Source organism: Solea senegalensis, linkage group LG3 (assembly GCF_019176455.1).
Source record: "Solea senegalensis isolate Sse05_10M linkage group LG3, IFAPA_SoseM_1, whole genome shotgun sequence".
NCBI classification, from domain to species: Eukaryota; Metazoa; Chordata; class Actinopteri; order Pleuronectiformes; family Soleidae; genus Solea; species Solea senegalensis.
Window position 1 is genome coordinate 19,452,521 of NC_058023.1, and position 16,836 is coordinate 19,469,356.

The 16,836-nt window shown below is 39.2% G+C and overlaps 1 protein-coding gene across 1 annotated transcript; it reads left to right on the forward strand.

Annotated features, from left to right (window-relative positions):
* Positions 1–688: 688 nt before the first annotated feature.
* On the forward strand, positions 689–16,489 carry LOC122766397 (rab GDP dissociation inhibitor beta-like). Its single transcript, XM_044021220.1, has 10 exons — positions 689–855; positions 5,091–5,198; positions 5,461–5,557; positions 7,129–7,263; positions 8,177–8,375; positions 8,473–8,604; positions 9,518–9,617; positions 10,497–10,668; positions 13,534–13,733; positions 15,438–16,489. Exons 1-10 carry the CDS (start codon positions 811–813, stop codon positions 15,588–15,590), a joined length of 1,341 nt encoding a protein of 446 aa, XP_043877155.1. The 5' UTR covers positions 689–810; the 3' UTR covers positions 15,591–16,489.
* Positions 16,490–16,836: the final 347 nt, after the last annotated feature.

Here is a 16,836-nt window from a genome sequence, read left to right on the forward strand (position 1 = left end):
TTGTGTGCCATAATCATTGACTAAACAATACGGACAGCGGTTGAATTGATAGTGACTACACAATTCTACGCCCTTGGGGAACCCCCCAAATCAGATTCAGCTTAGGGCCCCATAAAGGTAAGGGCCGGCACTGCTTGTGAGTACATTCGCTGACAAACTAAGACCTAAGCATTAAACATTAGCAACATCCTGTGACAATTGCACTCTCTGTGTGTATGCATATGTAAAGGTGTGTGAAATGAAGACATGAGTGAATGCTTCGATCTTCAATCTCAGCAGGCCTGAATGTTAAAATGAGATGATAACAAAATGTCTTTTATTAAATAACAAAAGAACAACCACTCAATGTTTGAGATATTTCTCAATTGTCTACCTCCGACCATTTTGCTGCTGCAACAAGTGAATTCACCCACTGTGGCATCAATAAAGCCAAATCTAATCTAATCAGTCAGACTCACTAATACAATGGGGGAGGAAGGGACAGTTCCTGTGTTAAAGCCTGAGTGGTAATATTGATGCAGTACGAAGAATTGATTTGGATGTTAAAATGCCATTTCTTTTTAATATAACTATCATAATGAAGCTTTGAATTGTGGGGAGGCAGCATTGTACCTTTCAGTGTACAGCCTGCTGGAAATGATTAGAAGAAGAAGAAGATACTTGCACCTCCTCTCCACAGTGATTGACAGCGCAGAAGCCCCGCCCACCGAGTCGCCTGACGCTGAGCTGCAGCCCCCTCTCATTACTACTCCCGCAGATCTCCATTTTCTCTACAGACAATTTGGAGCGTAGGCTAAAAGATTTGAAAAAATGGATGAAGAATACGACGTCATCGTTCTGGGCACCGGGCTGACGGTGAGTAAGAGTCAAACGGTTACTTTTCGTAGCCCTTGAAGTGTTTCACAACCTGTTGACCATCACCGTTAGCACATGATACTTGCGCTTTGAGCTAACTGGGCCTAATTAGCCGACTAGCGCTAAGTAGCTAGCTTAGCTCCGCGTTTGAGCGGAAACAGCGAACGCAGAGAAGTAACTGTAACATTTTGCCATCTAGAGCTACTTTGAAAAATAATTAATGGTTCACCTTGAGGAATTTACATCGCACACGTTCAAGCGTCGTGTCTTTTTGTGTAAAGTTGGTATCCCATAGACTTTGTAGGCGGGCAACACAGTTACTTAACCGTTTGGAAGTTGAAACTTTTGTCTGCCAAGAAATGACTACAACGCGCAAGATAAGTCCGCTAATGTTAGCTGAGCTAAACGAAGCTAAGTAATTAGCTTGCAAACGTGTTACGGGTTCGTTGGATTCCCCCCCCTACACTTTCCACGTTAACCCAGTTGTTGACTTCATCTCTGACTGGCTGTCATTTTTAGTAAATAAGCGAATTCGTTTCGTTAAGCAGGCATTTCATGGAGATGAATCGATTTGGTTCAAAACCAAAACTTAGTGAATGTCATGGAACTTTGAAGTTGGCTTTTATCTTGTCGCCTCCCACTGAAACTCTTCTCCATTGCATGGGCTATTCGCGCTAATTTAAGGTTTGTTTATCCGGAAATGAACCGTGTCCGCATTAACAACGTCACTTACAGGTGTACGGCACAAGCCTGTCGTCGAAATCCCGTGACGGCTGTGGGAGTGGACCATTTCTAGCCAAGGAGCTTCCTGTCAACTATGAGGGTCTGCATTCCTCTGAATGTTCAATCCAGAGGAACCGCACTTGACATTTTAAAGTTAATATTGCTTGCAGTAACCCAACTCAGCGTCAACGTTTTTTTTTAAATCTATTTTCTAATAATAAGACAGCTGACACTGAAGAAAAGTGTTACGTGTCAGCTCTCTGCTCATGCAGAGGGAAACAGTACAAGCCATCATGCAGAAAAGGGGTTGGTAAAACTTGGTGGGCAGTGTGTCTATTTAGCTCACATTTGGGTGTGGCTCCACAAAGTCTCAGGAACTGAAAGTATTTCAAATGGTCTGTAAAGCAAGACCTACCCTCACTGTCAGGAGGCATGCACTGTGGAGTCTCATAAGTTCCCTATTGCAAATTCCTTACCTCATTTCCCATTTATATTTTACAGTACTACCAGCGGTGGTACGTGTAGTAATTAAACAGAGTACACAGAACTGTGGTAGGCCTGAATTAAAAACTAATAACAGTGCAGTCCTTTCATATCTCACTCCCTTCACTTTATATAGTTCACACATTTTGATTCACAATTTTAACCTGACTTGACATTCTTTGGTTAATTGGTTAATTTAAATTTGGTAAATTATTTCATCATCTGTAGAATTAATATGAGTCACTGGAAAAACATACTGCTTTGAAGGAAAAACGATTTCTCTTGTGTAGGGCTGTGACTAATGATTTTTTGATTTTTTTATAGTCAGTCAATCTGTCAATTATTTTCTTCATTCGAGTTCTTTGGCCCATAAAATGTAAGGACATGTTGATGGGCATTGAATGATCTTTGCAAATTATATTATATATTTATATTGAGCAAAGACACCAAACAACATTTAAGAAGATGAAAAATCAAAACGTGTTTAAATTATATAAAAAAAAAAACACTCAAACAATTATCAAAATAGTTGACATTTAATTAAGTACCGTAAATTTCGGCCTATTGAGCGCACCTGACTACTAGCCGCACCAGCTAAATTTTAAAAGAAAATAAAGTTTGTACATATATAGGCCGCACTTGAATATAAGCCACAGGTTTTCATGTTGTAACCAGTAGCAGCGCCAGGATTCAATCTCTTATCAAAAGAGTTTGTTAATGAATGCATCAACTTTATGAATGGCGAGTGAGTGCGCATGACTAGCACTGAATGATGCGTCGCGATCACAGACGCATCATTCAACGCAATGGTTGTAACATGAGATATTTACATAGGAAGACGCTACACGGAAGTTTTTCGTTTAAACACGGGGTGAACATGCCTGCATGTATAGAAAATAAAACAGCACCGACATGGCATCAACATGCCTGGTTAGAAAATAAACACTGCACCAACACGACAGTAACACGCCTGGTTAGAAAAGAAAACACTTTACCCTACCAAAAAAAGTCATTGGTCGCCATCTTCATCTTGCGCACTAAAGCCACTGAAGTCTTCATCTTCAGTGCATAATCTTTCTAATCACAGTTGTGGCACTGCAACGGTGTGAAGCAACAGATCTGTTGGTCCTGTCTATTTCACAATAAAAGCCTTGTTGAACAGAAAGATTAAAATGTGAAACAGAAATGTTTAACTAGAGTGAAATAGTAGTCACAGCTGAAGTGAGGTACAGAGAGAGATTTGTGTTGTGTCGCGCACCTTTTTAAAAACAGCTTATTTGGTGCAGATCAAAGATTTGAAAGATACACAAATTTGTCCTTCAACGATGGACAAACATCGGCCGCATAAAAACGAGCCGATGATTAGTGTGGCAATTGGGACAGTCAGCGGTGTGGTGCTGTGACAAACCCAGACTTGAGAGGATCCAGACCCTGGATTGAGACTCAGCTCCTGTGTGTAAAAAGAATAGATGTTCATTCACATAATGCCAGATTGCAGGTGCTTTTTGCCCTTCAGAAAGAAGAAACGATGTGGAGGACTATAACCTACTAGTAAACATATTCCTCTGAAGTTGGCACATTCCTTTCTCGTGTTACAAGCTAATCACATGCACAAGGAAAAGTTTAATCTGCTGCCTAACACCAGTTTTAGTTTTATACTACATAGCAGGGTACAATGTTAAAAAACAATTACTATTACAACACAGGTCTGTGAGTAAATTATATTCAAAATAAATTTTTGATAACACTTGATTTATAATATTATTTTGTTAAAGAACCTATTATATGGTGGCAAAAGTAGCAAATCCTCCCATTGAGGAATCTACAAATGTATATTTTATTTATTTTTAAATATTCGTGGTAGCTGTTGGATTCATTGACTTTTCCATGGATTTACCACCTGAGAGAACTCTCTGAGTGGGGGTATCAGAGAATTTCTTGCTCCAGTGAGTCCAATGGATTAAAGACCTGCTTATTCTCGTGACATTGAAACACTTGGAAAAAGTGCTGAGACACTCATCCAAACCTCTGCTGGACTTTGTCTCCTGTCATACTTTGCTCAGATTTTTTATGACCCTTAAGTGTTAATATTGAACTGCCTGGTCACCTTTTATAAGGGCTAATTTCTGCCTGACTATGCCTAATTGGTTTGTTTTCCCTTGTCAGCATGGTCACTACCATCTGTCTGAGGTGCTGTCAAAACCTGTATTGTATAAGCAGCAGGTCAACATTAATCTCATTTATGTCGACCTGCAACAGTGTTGCATTTAACTGGTTATGCCCTCCCAGTTAATCATCATTTGTATTATTTATTTCACATCGAAATACAATAGCAACAAGAAATGCTATTTTTTGATTTGCTAATAGGCTGCTAATTCAAGACAGCTGTATGAATGAACTACGCAGAGCAATCTGCCTTTGCATTATCGATTCGTAGATTACTCATTTTCACTTCTCAACGTGAAAAATGTCATGTGGAGCGTGAAATACGGCGTGATACTGTGCATGCGTTTGTTATTTCCACGCTTCGATGCTGGCATCATTAGATCACAGTAGCCACAAACATGACACGTTACAGCAAGAAAATCAACACTTATTGACACAGACGCGCAAAATTGAGGACCGCAAATGTATATAGTGCACGTTACACTAAAATGTGATACCCTGAGATTAAATAAAAACTTCTAAAACTTCTAGAAATTCTAATTTATTTCGAAAGTGGCCTTAAAAGTAGATTGGAAAGACGGACAGGGTTGTTCAACATATAGTTACTCAAGTAAAGGAATTTTTGTGTTGTCATTAAACAGTATTATTGATTAAGATGGAGGAAAAAAGGAATATTGACGACCGATATGGGCCAAAAAACTTTCCGTCTTTATATTGACTTACAAGGATTAGTAAAAGAAAATCCTCCAGTGACCAAAAACAAGATGAGCCTATGTGTTGATGCAAGTGAAGGTCAGGGGATCAACTACGGTTTCCAAGGCTGACTTTCACCTTTTTGATTGTTCTGTTTTTTTTCTCATCAGGAATGCATTTTATCAGGCATCATGTCTGTGAATGGGAAGAAGGTCCTGCACATGGACCGCAACTCCTACTATGGAGCAGAGAGTGCATCCATCACACCGTTGGATGATGTGAGCTGACCTTTAATACTCTGTGGTCTGACTTTGTGACACTGGGTGAGACCATTTAAGTTTAGAATTTAGACATGAAGAAATTGGGATGAATAAAGTAATCTAAATCTACTGTGTATGTTGTCGGTGAACTTCACTTTGAACATGCTTGTATTGATTATATTGCATGTATTATTTTTATATTATTATTATATATTCTTGTAGAAGTCGACATTCTTGGTTGTAGCCGGTTGGTCAAGTCTGGTTCTGTTTCTCCCCACAGCTCTACAAACGCTTTGGCGAGAGCTCACCTGAGGAGTCAATGGGAAGAGGCCGGGATTGGAATGTGGACCTCATTCCCAAATTCCTCATGGCCAATGGTATACTTGGATTACTCATGGTACCATATGCAGCTTTAGCTTGCAACACAAACCTCTGACCTTTTGATAACAAGGGCAAAGTGTCATCTAATTTTTGTTTTCTAAGTAGGGTAAATCAGCCCTCAGTAATGTACAGATGTGTGGGGCCGTAATGGTCAATAATCATAAGTATTGGAAGTAGGGGTTGACCAATTGTCAGCCTGACTGATTATAGAGAGCCAATATAAGGCATTTTGCTGATAATTGATATTGGCATGGTATGGCATTTTATTTGAATGCAAGTGTAAGTTCCTCAGTTGGTTATTATGACTTTGTTTTGATTTGTTTTTACTTTGACCCCAGGGAAGCTCATGTTATTTGTAGATTTAATTTTCCTTTGTAAAATTCTAAATTTCAGTTCCAAATATCAATTATTGGCATAATAACTAGTAATTATCGTTATCTGCCCTGAAAAAATATATATCAGTCGACCCATAATTGGAAGTAGGGCTGGGCAATATCTCGATACTTATGTCGATATATTTCTAAACGAGAGATAACACGGGACAATATCGCTTGTATTAATATAATTAATTTTGAGTTAAAATGACAATACATGGGCCGCAAGTTTGCGGCTATTTTTCCTCTCCTTCTCCCTGCGGGGGGAGGTGGGTGTTTTAACACCCTTACTTTTCGCGGTTAGAGGGTTAAACACCCACACTTTTTCTGCAGTTTTTCCTCAGTTTTGCACAACCGTCTCACGACAGTCTCTCCATTTCTCTGGCCGCCCTGTTTCTGCACTCGCTGAGATTGCCTCCTCTCCCCCTCACTCTCCTGTTGTTGCCTCAAACGTGACACCAGCTTTGAGTGTCACCAGCTGATGATTGGCTGTTCTGCCTTGGTGTGTTAGATTTATCGTTCAGCTCGTGCTGAGGAGGCGGGAACTAGCTGGTTCATAGTTAACATACTATAGAGATGAACAGCTCGTTATTAGGCTGCTGCAGAGCTTGATGACGAGCTGACCATTTGAACAGGGATGGGAAACACTGCTATAGCGTTATGACTTATTTTCCATTACTGTCAGTCACTTTTGGACATATGGAAGCCCAAAGTAGTCAATATTGATAATAAAATATAATACATTATTTAATTGTCATATCCACAAGCTGTGCTAAATATCTATATAATATTTTATTTCAGTGACCTCTGACATTTTGCTAATGGCTTAAACTTATAATGGACCGTTTGTTTATTTTTTTGAATGGTTTAACATTTTATCTTATATGGTATAATGCTTTGGCGGAAACCCCAATTACGTCACAGAAAAAATATTGAGATATATATCGAGTATCACCATTCGGGTAAAAAATATCGCCCAGCCCTAATTGGAAGGCACTCTAATTTATGTCAAACTACTGTCAAAGGTGGAAACATTTACAAAGACATATCTGCTTAGTAACAATAACAGACACAATTATAATAGATTAATTTAAAACTTAAAGGAATTTAATTAGTAATTGAAATGTCTTACTTAATGGAGTAATTTTGTTTTGTGTGTAACATATTATAACACTTGCATCTCCTCTTTCCAGGTCAGTTGGTCCGCATGTTGCTCATCACACAGGTGACTCGCTACCTGGATTTCAAAGTGATTGAGGGCAGCTATGTGTATAAGGGAACAAAAATCCACAAAGTCCCCTCCACTGAGTTTGAGGCACTGAATTCTAGTAAGTAACTGGAAAATAAAGATGATGACTGGATGATAAGCAGAATAAAAGCAGTGTCATGTTACTCTGCTAACTTCAGCAGCTTCGTCCTTATTAGGGGAATGATTTCATTATAATACTGATTTAATAATAGTACTCAATATCCTTATTAAGTCATTTTAGCACTAGCTCTAAACTAAGGCTGCATGATATTAGGAATTAAAGCGATTTGAGATTATTACATGATTTGTTTAATATTGTGATGACTTAGTACTTTTGATAAATTAAGAGATACAACTAAAAGAAAATGATAAACACTAAACTGAAGATGAAATCCAAATATGGACAAAAAAACAATTAAGATGATCAAGATGAAAAAATGAGGAATTTCATTAGTACTTAACTGTGATGTGTAATGTCCCTGCAAAGTGATAAAAATATCTCTTCGGAAACAAATTTAATTCTGAATGAGAGGGCTGGTGGCGAGTGGATGAGCAGACACGTGCAGAGTTTTTTTTACTATGGAAGCAGAAGTGAAGCTGCTTCTTCTGCTTCTACTTCTGTAGAATTATATTCAGGAAAACCACGATAAAACATAAACTGACCTGAAATAGGGGAAGCGTTGCTCCAAATGAATGACTGAGGAAACAGTGAGCCGGTTTGTATTAATGATCGTGTGTAAGTTTAGGAGCTAGGCACACTTTTTGCACATCAGGGCGTTGGTTTATAAACACCTGAATGTCAGGAAAACGTGTATTGCAGTTTTAGCGGTCGTTTGTGATATGTATATCTCACAAGTTGGTATTGCGATGGTAATAGATTGACATTTGCAGCCCTACTCTAAACATTCTTAACGTTTGTCTGCATGTATCATTTACTGGTGTCAATATATCACTTGGGCCAACTCAAAAGTCTACACCTTTTGTCCTTAAAGGTCTGATGGGGATTTTTGAGAAACGGCGTTTCAAAAAATTCCTTACCTTCATCAGCGGTTATGATGAGAAAGACCCCAAAACCATGGAAGGCGTCGACCCCCAAAAGACAACCATGAAGGCTGTTTTCCAGAAGTTTAACCTTGATCAGCAAGTCATGGACTTTACAGGCCACTCTCTTGCCCTCTACCGCACAGATGAGTCAGTGGATTTTGTTTGAGTTTTGTAATATACTTTTTTAATGTGATGCTTTGTTGAATTGTATTGTTGTTAGAATTTTGAACTTTTTTCCACACAGTTACCTGGATCAACCCTGCATCGACACAATTAACAGGATAAAGCTTTACAGTGAGTCTCTGGCCAGATATGGCAAAAGTCCATACCTTTATCCACTCTACGGCCTGGGAGAACTGCCCCAAGGCTTTGCCAGGTAGGGGTAATACATATAGCTTTGTAGAACACATTGTCATATTTGTCATATACTATGTATGGAATACTTCACGGGCGAGGCTATCCCAGAAGTCTTTGCGCTCCAGCGGCAGAGCATTTTCTTTATTTAATTATTTGTAAATCTCCATTTCAACAATATGACAATGGGTTTGGTGGAGCCTGGATATGTTGTAAACCAAACACAAATGTTAAAATAAAATAAAAAAAAATAGGGTCACACAGTTGGTGTAGTAGTGGTTAGCATTCTTGCCTTTGCAGCAAGAAGGTTTGCAACCCGTGTCAGAACAACTGGGTCGCAGCCATTCACAACCATGCAGTTTGGACTTCGGTTTCCTCCAACAGTCCAAAAACATGCAATATGGGGATTAGGTAAATTGAACATTCTAAATTGACTGTAGGTGATTAGTCTGAGAGTGAATCCCTGTGATGGACTGGCAAACTGTCCAGGGTGTACCTTGCCCATCGCCCTATGTCAGTAAACTATCTGCTGTGAATAATTAATAATTATAGAGTTGACTGCATTGGTTGAATAGTTGACTTGATGTTATTGGTAAACTATTGTTGTAGAAATAGTGTTTTTTGATTCTTCATTCTTAAACAATTCTTAAACATTTTATTTAAAATCCTCAAAACTGATCAAAATGAAGGAGTTTCATGTTACACATTTGCAGAACAAATTGGGCCTCTGCTACTCATCGGGTAGTGACAACAGCAACAGAGCGAAACATTTTCTTATGTGACTATAAGAAGTGAAAAACATGTAGGTAATTGAGAAACTGGCAGGACAAATTGCACAATGGTGGGCTGCAATAGTCCAGAGAGTTAATGACAAATGCTTATTAAGCTTATGTCTTTTGATAGTTGGTAGTAACATCACCTTGTTTCCTTTCCAGGCTGAGTGCCATCTATGGTGGGACCTACATGTTGAACAAGCCCATTGAAGAGATTGTGTATGAGAATGGGAAGGTGATTGGAGTCAGGTCTGAGGGAGAGGTAAGACTTTGATTCTTAGTGTACTGGAATCCTGACATTTAGTTATATGAATCGAAGACTGCAAACAAACCAATGCAATTCAGCTGAAAGTATATGACAGCAGTCACAGGTATGATTTCAAATGGTTAACAACCAAGTTGCAGTCAGTAGTGATGTCCCCCATAAGAATCTGAACACTGTTTTCACACCTCAATATTTGCAATTTGACTGTTGTCATATTGCGATTTTGCAACCGGAAATTTACAGATGTGACCAGGCATTTGTTGGACAATACCAGCAGTTAATCGCAGCCGTGCTGTGTTGTTTCTTTTCCTCTCATTGGGAACATTATTTACAAAATTGCCATTATGTGCTATTGAAAAAGACCAGCAACATAGGATTTGGACCATTAAGTGTACGACCATTTACTCCCCCTGTAGACTTCCATTCATAAATGTTAACACTTGCACAAGTGAACACCAAAACCTGCCATTCAGTTTAAAAGTATTTGACTTGAGCAAACATGGGCTTTGCTTTTGTGACACCACTGCTGAAAAAAACCCAACTAAGGAACATATCTATACTATCTTACATTGCAATAAACAGATTGAAACAAAACCAGTGACTGCTATTGTTCAGCGCAGCTTGTTTCATTGTCTGTAGAGGAAAAAAACATGTGGATTGTTGAAATTAATAATCATGTCCTCCTTTCTCTGCTGTGAGCTATGAACTGTGATTTGAATGAGATGGAATCGTATCATGCAGAAAGTAGACTCAGCCTACTGCCCCACCTGCTTTTTTCAGACTAGTTTGTTTTATCATGTATTCTTTCTCATGCCCTATTGTAATGGTAGATGTCTGCACAATCATCTGTGTGTTGGCTGTTTTTGTACGCTGCAGGTGGCCCGGTGCAAGCAACTGATCTGCGACCCCAGTTATGCCCCTGATCGCTGCCAAAAAGTGGGCCAGGTGGTCAGAGCCATCTGCCTCTTGGACCACACCATTCCAAATACTGATGATACCAACTCTTGTCAGATCATCATCCCCCAGAGTCAGGTCCACCGGAAGCACGGTGAGCACACAGGGGAAATGAACACATGCCATCACTAAGTACAGTTTCTATGTCTTTATATCAGTGTCTTAACAACGTTATTGCCTGAAGGTCATTACTATTGGCTGGTGTGTTGCCCGAGAATAACAAATGAGTAGAATATAGAAAATTACGCTTTTAATGTTGCCACAGTGTCTGACTTTCTGTCCCGCTCGTCAGCCAGCCAACAGCGTTGTTAACTTAGTGAATCTAGTCAAAGCTAGTGACGTTTTCTGGTGTTATTAGAGACTTTGGAGACGCTACGGTGTATCGCTGGTGCGATACACCAAAGTTATTATTCACTTAGTATCACGATTTTTAACTCACGAACACAGCGTTAAAAATAAACAGAACTAAACTCCATTGTGGAGATGGTTTAAGCATAAGAAACAAACTTGCTGTCTGTGCCATAAACCACAAATATGTAAACATTGACCACATAAACCACAGAATAAGTAAACAGATTAACAACTCTTTTCTTAAGAGAACCAAAAATGTTGCATTGCAGAGTTGATTCAAGGAAGATTAAAATTCTTCTTGAGAAACACCTTCATGTCCACATTGTCTGGTGAGAGGCTTTCTCTCTGTGTGATGTGGCTGTCGGGGCTCGAGCATACTAAGCAAATACTTCAACCCCCTCATTTTGACCACCGCAAATGGGCGCATATGCAGTGTGATGAGAAACCTAATCCCAATTAGCTGGTAACTTCATGTGAAATAATAATATAAATGATAAAACAGTGGTGGTAGGCGTTTCTTCTGTGCCCCACTTAAATTAATCCCGAGAAGGTGACATGTTGCCGTCACTTGAGGAAACACTTGGAACTATGAATGTCCGTAATTTCAGTGTCATTAGAGATGTGCAGTTGGCAGTTACAAATCGCAGAGACCGAGCATTGTGTGAAAAGAATAAAAAATTTGATGAATTGTGGGCAGGTCACAGTTGAAATAAATAAACAAATAAATAAATAGTTAGTAGGTAAACATATTGACAAGACCTGAAATGTGAATATTCTCAAAATAATAATTTTTCAACAGTCAACATTGGTTGACCTAGACGATCTGCGCAGCTCCTGTGTTCCATATGTTTAGCAGACTGCTACTACATGATGATCAGGTGGTGGACAGGTGCGGATATTAATGTATTAATTGTTGAAAAAAACATTGCTTCGGGTGGATGGTGGGTGGATTATTGATGTTTAGCAGTGGGTGTGGATGACATTACAGCTCATCCGCGCATCTCTATTAGCCATGTTTCCTCCTTTCCACACAGTGCTGATCTAGAGGTGGCAAAACTTTTGCTCATACGTCGTATGATTGGAAATCATATGAGATCTTAAAAAGACTTAAAGGGGACATATTATGCAAAATCAACTTTTTAATCATTTTAATACTTATCTTTGGGACTCTGGAGGCCCTACCAGTTGCAAGTGTGGAAAAAGAATACTCCTTTTTCGTGGTCCCCCTTAGGGTAAGTATAGGCGATAAAACGCACGATGTTGAATTCCCTGCGCATTTCACTGCGAATGTTGCCACCCCACCAGTAAGTTTACTTTGAGAGCTCCACCTTAGCTCCACCTTGTCCCTATAAAATGTGAGAGTGCTGACGAGGGAGGAAGAGCGGTATTATGTCAACGCGGAGGGACAAGTGTGCTGTTAATGGCTGCACAGTGGAACACAGTGTTTTACACAAACTTCCAGCCTCAGAGGATTTGCGTGTCCAGTGGATAAATTTTATATATGAAGCTGAAGCTAATGTGCCGGATAATGTCAGCAAACATGTGTTCGCACCACTTCGCATCAGACTGCGGCCAGCGGTCGCGGTATTTAGACAGCGACCGTATTTCACCGACGTACAAACACACACATTTTTAACAATAGGTAAACTAGAGCTCATAACTGACAAGTTATGAGTGTGTTAATTGGCAACATTTACCAAGGAAATGTCTAAAATCTCAATATTTAATTGTCTAGTGTATTCAATGACGACACTGCTGTGAGCGACAAGCCACATCACAACCCTTTCTACCTTATTTCAGATCAGTGACTGTGTCAGACGGAGTCTGTGCTCCGGTCATGCAGGAACCACTGAACGATTCTGTTAACTGAGTCTAATGATTCAGTACACCTAAAACAACTGCTTTACAAGTTAATAGTCACAAGTTTGTGTGTGTCGTGTATAAAACGCAGTTTCATGCAGCCGTGCTATGATGACGCCACCCTGGAAAATAGTAGAGCCGTGCCGGGATTGTAAAGTAGAAAAACGACGTAATAGAGATATCTTCATGTCATTTTGTGTCCAACTCTGGTCTTTTTGTCACAAGGCAACAACGCTAACCACCATGTGGCTGTGTGGCCCACCTCTTATGATAACCACGCATTTCAAAAACATAATTCTCAAGCTGCATGGACGAATTTTGCAGCTCACATTTCCATCATGATCACATGACAGTGGTCTTTTTTCTCTTTACAGCATGTTCCCTGTGCTTACTGAAGCCTCTTGATGTCCTATTTTGGGTTTATGGATAGTATTGGTTTTTACAATTTTCCGGTACTGGTTCTGGTGATTTTGGCCTGCACTAGACTGATATTGATACTAAATGTTTTATTGATGCATATTTCTGACTACTTATTTGATGTAGCCATGGAAATTTGTAGATATGTGGTAGCTGCTAATGTGGATAATGCGACATCATTGTTTTTAATTATTCTAAATTTAGATAAGTGAGTGTAAATAAGTTTAATCCACTGCTTGTAACTGAATTTGTTAATCTTTTCAATGTCTTTCTTGAGCTATGACTGAATAGATCTAGACACACATTTACTCTCCTCTTTTCTTCTTTCCAGACATCTACGTGTGTATGGTCTCCTTTGCTCACAATGTGGCCTCACAGGGGAAATACATCGCCATTGTCAACACCACAGTGGAAACCAAAAATCCTGAGGCTGAACTCAAGCCAGGCCTGGACCTGCTCGGGCCAATTAAGAAGAAGTTTGTCACTGTTAGTGACCTGTATGAACCCACTGACAGAGGCACTGAAAGCCAGGTATGGAGGAAACATAATGTGTCATCCATGTTGTGTTAATGATCAAATGTTATAAGATAAATTGCTTTTAAAAAGTTTTACTTATACTGATTCAAATTTACTAATTGAGTTGGAACTTTTAGTGCAGTAAGAAATTCTACACGACCGTACTACCGTGGATTACTATACTACCCCCGCCCTCCCGGCTTTTCTCTGCATGCTACTCCCTTGTAAACAAACCCACATTGCAACTACTGCAACCGAACTACACAGCTGCTGAATGATTGGTTGTTTGCCTGTTACTGGTGACGTTTGGGGGTGAAGTGGCTCAGTGGTTAAAACCGGTACCCTGGATAAAAGCGTCTGCTAAATGACATGTAATGTAATGTAATGTAATGATAGGCTGTTTCCACACGCTGGGTCCGCTGATTGGCTGTTCATGTGTTTATAACGGCAAGAGCGAACTCCATGAAGATTGAAATTCTTTTCAAAACAAACATCAAGCTAAAGTTATGTCTTGCCCAGACGTGTGCAAGGCTTAGTGTCACAAACACGTGACAACACACTCACCATGGCAGAAGCACCGGGCCCGAGCGGCGAGTCTGCCGCGTCGTCAGTGGCACCACTAACTTTGCTAAAAAAAAAATACAAAAGTCACATTTGGAACTGTTTTGGCTTTAAACGAGGCACAGACGGTAAAGCAATAGACGATGGCCATCCACTGTGCAGGCGCTGCCACCAAAAAACACATGCAGTGTTGTCACCCAGATTTATATGTCGGAATATCAGGTTAGTATTGGCTAATATTAGGCTATATGCCTAATATGTACAGGCTGAGGAATGAAGAGTTAAAGGACGTCAAAGTATAAAGCACATAGAAAAGGCATAAAAATATAGTTTTCACAGGGAATCACTTCCTGTTTATTGTATTTTGTTTGTATGGTTTATTAAGATGGAAAATAAGCATTATTGTCAAATACATTTTTTAAAAGACAGTGGATTTGTTATCCTAAGTTGATTATTTATATAAGTTAAACATAAATTAATGTACAGTATGTAGGGTAGTGACAAAGATATGTTTGAGACGGACAAACGGACATGAAACGGATGGAAATGCAGTATAAATGGGCCTTAAGATTGACCAGGGCTCTGGTTAGTGCTGCCTATGTTGTGTTCACCCCATGCAAGAACCAGCCAGACATACATTACCACAGTCAACCGCCACTTAAAAACCTTTTATTGTGAAAGGTACTTAGGTTTTAGCTGTTATGCTGCCTTCATTTGCACTCAAAAGTCTTTGTTGCTCCAGTTCTACCGTCTTCCAAGTATAATTAAACCCTAAACCACCTTTTTCAATGGTGTCTAGTAATGTTATTTGCTGATCCAGGTGCAGTTCTTTACATTGTCATGTAATGTAAAGTATTGAAGTTATACGTTTGACAAAAAACAGTATCTACTGCCTCTCTCTGGTCAAACACCAGCTACTGCTTCTGTGTCAGATATGCAGACTACCAGACCAAACTCCCTGCACTTATCTCCACTCTCCCTTAATCAGCTCTCAGTCCATTTTTCAAAATCAAGCATTGAGCTGAGTTAGCTACCAAAAGAGGGGTTAAGTTACACGTTAAGTGTGCGCTTTAAAAAAAGAAAATCCGTCTTTGTCACCTCCAGGGCTCCGTAGGTTTTAATGTAGCATGAATAACAACTTCTTTTGCTCCCCACTAGATTTTCATCTCCCGCTCATATGATGCCACGACTCACTTTGAGACCACCTGTGATGACATCAAGGACATCTACAGCAGGATGACGGGCTCAGACTTTGACTTTGGAGAGATGGAGCGCAAGAAAAACGACATCTTCGGTGACGCTGCGCAATAGAGATGAAGCAACACAGCACAACAATTCTGATTATCAAAAACGCCGCAGACAATGGAAATCCCACAGGAAATCGAAATCTTAAACAAAATGTACTCATCCATGTATTGGCTGATTATTCAAGTACATGATTAGCCCCTTTTTGAGGAAATCGATATAGAAGCGATATGAGATAGTGTTGTTGAATTAGGTCCAGGTCAAATCAAAATTTTTAACTTGACGTATTTACGGCTTCATCATGTTAAGATGATGTTTAGTCCAAAGATGCCAAATGAAATAACTTAGAATTACTAGTATATTTCAAAGTGGGTATGTATGTGGGAGGGGAAACCCAATATTTGTATCACTGTGTAAAAGGTGTTTGGAAGAACCCACACTATCTGCATTTAAGTTATTTGTTTTCCTCATCAGGGTGTGAAAGAAAGTGGCTTGGTGCGTCTGAATAAAATCCTGTATCTTACAGATACTATGATGTGAACACATCCAGGCCTCTGACGTGACACCACAGTCATTAACTTTGATGGAGAAATTTTGTAAAAATCAATTGGGTTTATGAATGTGTGAGAGCTTGGTATCGTATTGTCTTGACCCTCTATTTTGTCTCATCCACAGCACAGCCTGACATTTTACTGTAAACTACCCGAAACTTCAGTTGTTATAATGCAGAAGTGGATATGTATTAGTTATTGTATTATGCAAAAATTATGGAAGTACCCGGTGCATTGAGAGCGGAGTGATGGGCAGTGAAGTTGTTAGACTGTAATTTGCTTCAGAAGGACCAAAATGTGCACTGCAGTAGTATTGAATTGATGAGAGTCCAGTGATGTCTAACTTTTCAGCTTGTGGCTCAAATGATTTCTGTACTGCAAAGTAAAAAAAGTCAAAAAAAAAATGCTGTTTGATTTCTTTTCCTTTCACATTTGTTGGTATGTTTTGCTGGAATTTGAGAACAGGGACTTGATCTTCTTAACAATCCTCACAATGATTAATTATATGCTTAATGCAAATTCTATGGGGGTAATTGTACTCACAGTATACCTTTTTTTATATTTGTCATTGATATATATCACAATATAAGTTGTGTCAATATTTCTGTAAGGCTGTAGATTCTACCATATACCCAAGGTTTCTTATGAAATATTTATTTTAAACATTGCTTATAAATATTGTAAAATGTTGCTTAATTGTTAGGTGACTTTTAGATTTACTTTTGTCCATTCCATGTATTTCCTTTAGTCAGTATGTAATA

Coding starts and splice junctions, on each gene's coding strand:
- LOC122766397 (XM_044021220.1), top strand. CDS start 811: ATGGATGAAGAATACGACGTCATCGTTCTGGGCACCGGGCTGACG. Junction 9,618..10,496: donor GAGTCAGGTCTGAGGGAGAG/GTAAGACTTTGA, acceptor TGTACGCTGCAG/GTGGCCCGGTGCAAGCAACT. Junction 13,734..15,437: donor ACAGAGGCACTGAAAGCCAG/GTATGGAGGAAA, acceptor GCTCCCCACTAG/ATTTTCATCTCCCGCTCATA.